The 6,000-nt window shown below is 37.7% G+C and overlaps 1 protein-coding gene across 3 annotated transcripts in view; it reads left to right on the forward strand.

Moving 5' to 3' along the window:
* Positions 1 to 6,000, forward strand: part of LOC149034811 (uncharacterized) — a 34,662-nt gene that overhangs the window by 19,863 nt on the left and 8,799 nt on the right. For all 3 annotated transcript variants that reach the window (XM_089193626.1, XM_089193628.1, XM_089193627.1), the window contains one exon: positions 804 to 1,103. In XM_089193626.1, coding sequence (XP_089049752.1) covers positions 804 to 1,103 — 300 coding nt within the window. The remainder of the gene's footprint in view (positions 1 to 803; positions 1,104 to 6,000) is intronic.

Here is a 6,000-nt window from a genome sequence, read left to right on the forward strand (position 1 = left end):
CCGACAAAATGTAGACTACAAACGTAACTGTCTTTCATGCACATGAACGAGTCACCTCGATGACATGACCTTATCCAACTTTTGCCTTCTCTCCTTTTGTCTAACTGCCCCCGGAAAATGGAAAAACTTGACCGGGTCGCCGTTAGCGTTTCTTATCTACGGGTTGAGGTACCGTGGATTTTTTTTGCAGGTGCTATAAGCACGTCTCTTTGTCGTGACTATTATGTTTAGGTATACACTTACTAAACAACTGCAATCGTACACGTTCCTAGAGTTGAAATCGGTTTTATTTTTGGGAATCAGGGCTTTCTCACGTTCTATTGCGATTCGTGGGCACTAATTTCCTGTCAGACGGGGATTTGTTTGATAATCTACGAACTAAACACCCTGAAAATACCTGATCAGATACAACACTGTAAGCAGAACTAGTTTGATTATTCCATACCGCAACGCTTCCTGTAACATTCTTCGCACCTGCTTCAACGGCAGCGAAATGACAACTTGTTTGACACACGATCAAATAAATGATAAAAGAAAGATGCCAATTTTGAGCGAAAAAACGTTTCTTGAAAGTGGGCAGTTATATAAGAAAAATTGCCAAAGTCGAAATTTGGACACATGTGCTGCGAGCTCGACTAAATGTCTGAACTTTCGGGGTTTGTTTACATCAAAAGTCACGTGACACTACACGAGAAATCTAAACCCAAAAGGTGAATTGTTTACGCTCATCAATGTGATTGGCTTTAATCAGTCAAGCCACGTTTTCTTTGTTCTTTTGAATGAAATAATATTTTACTGGTCAGGTTACAACCAAGAAGGAGCTGGCCCTGCTTATGACCATGATATCACTTCTGCCGTTACAACTATTGCTGGAGAGACTCCAAATTCTTCTGAAAGAGGTTTTGAAGTTGGGAATAACAGCAGTGATTCACGCTACATGCAAGGGCCTTTAGCCGGTATAACGAAAGAGCTCCTGTGTAGAGAGGATGTGGAGAGAGTGGCTGGTCCCATTATCGTGATGAAAACAGGAAACACCCGTAGGGAACGTAATTGTGGTGGAGAAGATCAAGAGCAAGAACTGAACAACCTTGATAAGCCTCCAGGTAAGTAATATTTTGCACTCTTGGCACAGCTTTTGTAGAGATATTTATTCCACAATCTGATTGGCTTTTATCGCCTAAGTTACCTCTTCTTTGTTCTCTTGAATGAAAGTAGCGGTATACTTTGCTGGACAGGTCAGTTAATGCATCACCTCGTCAAGGAACTGCTTACTTAACTCCAGAAGGTTCCACTCGTTCATTATTGCTCGAGATAACGAAGGTTAAACTGTGACAAGGTTACGTCTAAGGGTCTCGTTGTTAAACTAGAAATAGTGTTCATTAGAACTGCCCCAGCGCTTGAGCCCCTGTTTATGACGATGTATAATGAATGTAGATACTGTGGATACGGCTGTTGAAATTTTGACGTGTCTACTTACATCCATGTAAGTAGAAAACATTTTTTAGTTTTTTTTTTTAATTAAAAAAATTACTCTATGTTAGCGTATAGAGTGGTATGTTGCTCGCACCAATCAAATCGCCGTATTAGGGTATGTATCTCGCACCAATCGGATTGCCGCATTAGGGTATGTACATCACACCGATCGCATCACAGCATTTGGATATCATGCACCAACGTCCAAAGTCCAATCAGAGCATACCCAACCATTGCGCTACGTGAACATTAGGCAATTTTTCACGTGCTTGAATTGTATCTACCAATCAAATTCCATTTGCACATTAGACTTCGCTCCATCTCATTGCATTTCCTTGTAAACAACCTGCATTTTATCACGTACTCTAACCGCATTATCCAAAACCACTGAAAAAAATTCACATGGAACTTTATGCTACTGATAGTGAATTTTCCACGCATTCTCCCGCGTTTTTACTTTTTCTACGAATGAAATTGGCTTTAAGCTACCTTAGACTTAACCCAATCGCCTGTTAATTCCATGTAAAGAACCCTGCACTTAATCACGTATTTCAAGCACAGAAGGCAAAGTCCAGAAAGGCAACAACCAATCAAGGAGCTCTCTTTGAAATTTTATCCTTTTCTCTTGCTCATTGTACAATCCCGAGATCGAGATCGCAATATGTCTTTGGTTAGGGTCTATTGGAGATACAACAGTTTCAGTCTGCTTTTCGTAGTAGAATTACGTGGAATTATATTTTTTAGGCGACTGACTGGGGACGAATAATTTTTATTTTCTTTCCGTTGGAGGAACGGCTGTAAGCGTAGTCTCTTTCGGAACCGATGTTTGATCACGTCACGCAATGACTCTCTTTCCAACAGGGAATAGAAGGCGTAGTGTGGCGAGACAAAACAATCGCTGCGAAGGAGACTACAATCAGGGGGACACGGATGCATTTCATTTTTGCTTAGAAGTATTTAGACAGTTAAGGCAACAGAAACAATAGACCACAAATACCTTATGAGTTTTTTTGTTTTTTCTCTTTCGCTTGAAGTGAAGTAAAGCGATATTTTCGTTCTTTTGAAGGTGATGCTCTTTTTCTGTTACAAAAATGAAAACATTAAGAACACAAATTGTCCCATTTCGACCCACCCAGTCAAAAATATAACTCTTGCGTGCTACGCATGCCTACGTTTTTACAACCTTGGGAATGTTTCAAAGGAACTCTTTAACCCCTCCTGTGTTGTGCTAAAAGTGCTAATGAGAACATGTAAAAGTGAGATGTAATAATATAATGGACCCTCGAAGAACGCAAGAAGCGCACGAGAAATATTGAATTTTTATTTAAATAAACACGTTAAGCACTTCCGGCTTCAAGCTCGCACAGAGTTATGGGCCAGGGGAATCCTCCTTTCATCTTCACAACGTGTTGTTAAGATTCTTCGTTCTATAAAATAGCTTTCGAGTCTTTCTTGGTACTTCCTCAGTCTTAGTGACTTTCTTTGAAACATTTCCATAACAAACTGAGGAAGTAAGGTCGTAAAACAGTCAAACGTGCCTTTGATTTCCGCGACTGAGGTAAGAACACATGGTTGTATCAGGTTTTTGAATGTAAAGTAAATACTTTTATTTCGAATTTCTCGGTTAAATTTCCTCTTTCAAAAGTTCCTCGTCTGTCCTAACTTTCTCTGATTATCAGCAATCAATGGAAGACGTTCCAGTAATTAACTGGCAAGGATTGCCAACTGTTACTTGATTCTGGCTCGTATTAATTGTATTGCCGCTTTGTGTTACTTATAAGCTAATTAAGCTGAGCTTGTTTGAACAAGTTATAGCTGTCGAATTCGCAAAAACTTGCAGGCAATACATGGCATTTACCTTGGACAAAATAAGTAATTCGGGAGAGTTCAAATGAATCTCCAATTATCGATTTGATTTAATGCAAGCGCTGATGATCGAAACACTTTTAGTTTCGTTTGCGTGTCATGTGGTGCATGTACACAATCGTGTTCGGCACTAGCTTTCATGTCGGGCATATATATGTATTAACTTAATTTGCTCCCGTATTTATGATTAATTTGATAAAAAACCGGTAAACATTTCCAGCGTGTTTCATGCGTTTATGTTTATTATTTTATAGTTTGAAAGTAATTTTTTGTTTTTGATAGACTGCGTAGATTCTCCTTCCAAACTGTACTGTTATACTGATTTCCTTGTTAAATATTGAGACACGATGATTTTTCTTCAAATGTCACCTAGGGATTTATTGGAAGCGTCCTTTTAATTAACTACATTTGATTTCTAGGAATCCAATTCATCAACTTATAATGATAGATTGGTATCTGGGTAAAGTTTTACCTTTGGTCATCTGCTAATCAATATATGATCAATCAATAATCAACTGAATGTTTCTGATCAATTTTTTTTATCAAAACTGATTTATTTCTACATGCGGCTTCTTGCATCTAAGTATGTGTCTTGTGATTAACGTGTTTACTCGTGTATAAGGCGACCCCCCATTTTTAAGTTCAAAACTCGGATTTTTCATCATTTCTAGTCAAAGAAGTAAAATTTGGACAGATATAAATTTCCCAAAGGTTAATCTCTCATTTCTGGGAATGTATTGAAAACGCGGGGAATTTAAAAGAAATGCAGAGCAAAATGTAACCGTGTGCTTTAAAGTTTATCAGCATTTGTTTATATCACCACGATTTAAGCACACAAGAGCACTTCGATTTTTTGGAGAAGTCTTTTACCATATTTTTTAAATAATATTGAAAATGAAATCTTCCTGCATTTAACTAACCTTTATCTAAATGTTGAGTTTGAAAGTAGATTAAGTAAACCGAAGGAACACCGAATAGCTTCGAAGGATCGCGCGTAATAAGCAAGACCGCGCGAGACAACAGCATTAGCCAGATTACTAAGCTACTGTAATCGTTCGATGAAATCGAAACTTCAGCATTGTAAACAACAGCGAAGCTGTCAGACAAAATGTCTGGTCTACAGCCCGAAGACACAATAGAAATCAGCTCCAGTAGTTTTGTGTTGAGCCACTCAAAATTTATTATTTCAAACTTTGTGGACGAAGAATGCGCTGAAATGTGACGAAAGTCGAACACAATTCGAACTGGTTTTATAAACTCAGTTCTAACGGACTGCTGGCAATTGCTATGCTAAGTTCTTGTATTGCTTGGATCAGGTCTTTGTGGTAATGACTGGTGTATAAGTCGAGGGTAATTTTTTGGGCTGACTTTTTGGTCTTAAAAGATCGGTATTTATATCATTTCATGGCAAGGTAGTCTTGGGGTAAATTTGAGAGTTCTGATTGGCTTCAACTTGGTCAGGATTTTGCCGCATAGACCATTATGGCACCATAAAGACAATCATAACACACGAATTTTTTTACGAGGAGGCCTGAAAATTCAAATTAAAGCTCAACGAGTTAGTAAGAAGTTAGTACTGACTTTTGCAAAAATGGCTATTTTGAATTCCAGAGCAATTTATTTCCTTGTTAAACTCTACATTTATTGAAATTTTTTATACATGAAGACAGCAAGCAAGGATTATATGATATTTGAAAAACAACCAGTCGTGATTATCTGGAGAATTAAAGTTAGCATCAAAGACTAATCAATTTAGTGCACAAAACAATAAAGCCATGAGGCGATTACAATAACAATTTGTCATACACATATACTGGTAAACCACAAACGCTAGCACCGGAAGAGTATTCAAATCCATTTCAACATGTATCAGCATGCCTTAGAGTATGTATTTAATTGTTTTTCCTGCAATAAGTGTAACAGTTGAACTAACACACATCTATACAAATGTGGGCGTCAGTTAAAGAGGAGGAAATGGAATAAAAGACACATCTTTTATAAGTTTTGACTAGAAATTCCTATTTAAAAATCAAATAAGAAAATTTTACGTTAGTTTTGTAAGATTTGTTTCTTATAAGAAAGGATTCAGCGTAAACTCTCCCTTCTTGTGGAGACATGGTGGCCTTATGATTAGTGAGGTGGACTCTGGGTTAAGAAGTCTGCATTGGTAGCATGGCTGGTTCTATGTGGTTTGTTCTTGTGCAAAACACTTTTTCTAACAGCGACCCTCTCCACCCAGGAGTATAAATGAGTAGAAAATTAAATAAGGGAGGGAAAGAAGGGGCAGGGGGGAGGGAAAGGGGGGCAGGGGGGAAGTTTAACCTTGAGATGGACAGGTATCTCATCCAGGGAGGTGGTTTGTCACTCCCAGTCACTCCATGTGAGGAAACCAGGATTAGAAGCTCAGGACCTGAATAGGCCACTGCTCAAATATTGACTTTATCTAACTACCTACAGCCTCTTAGTTTAAAGAATTTAAATTGCTAGTGCAACAAATTATATGAACTTGCAACATAAAGATATTGATGTTTGTCCAATTTATCTCAGTCAATAACAAATATATTTTATAAGTCTTGAGATTATTATAATGAGAAGTGAATTACTGTTCATTTAAAAATAGCTGGGTTTTTTTTTCAGTATATACATCTTTTTTTCTTTTGC

This window comes from Pocillopora damicornis, chromosome 14, assembly GCF_964200805.1.
Source record: "Pocillopora damicornis chromosome 14, jaPocDami1.2, whole genome shotgun sequence".
Taxonomy (NCBI): Eukaryota; Metazoa; Cnidaria; class Anthozoa; order Scleractinia; family Pocilloporidae; genus Pocillopora; species Pocillopora damicornis.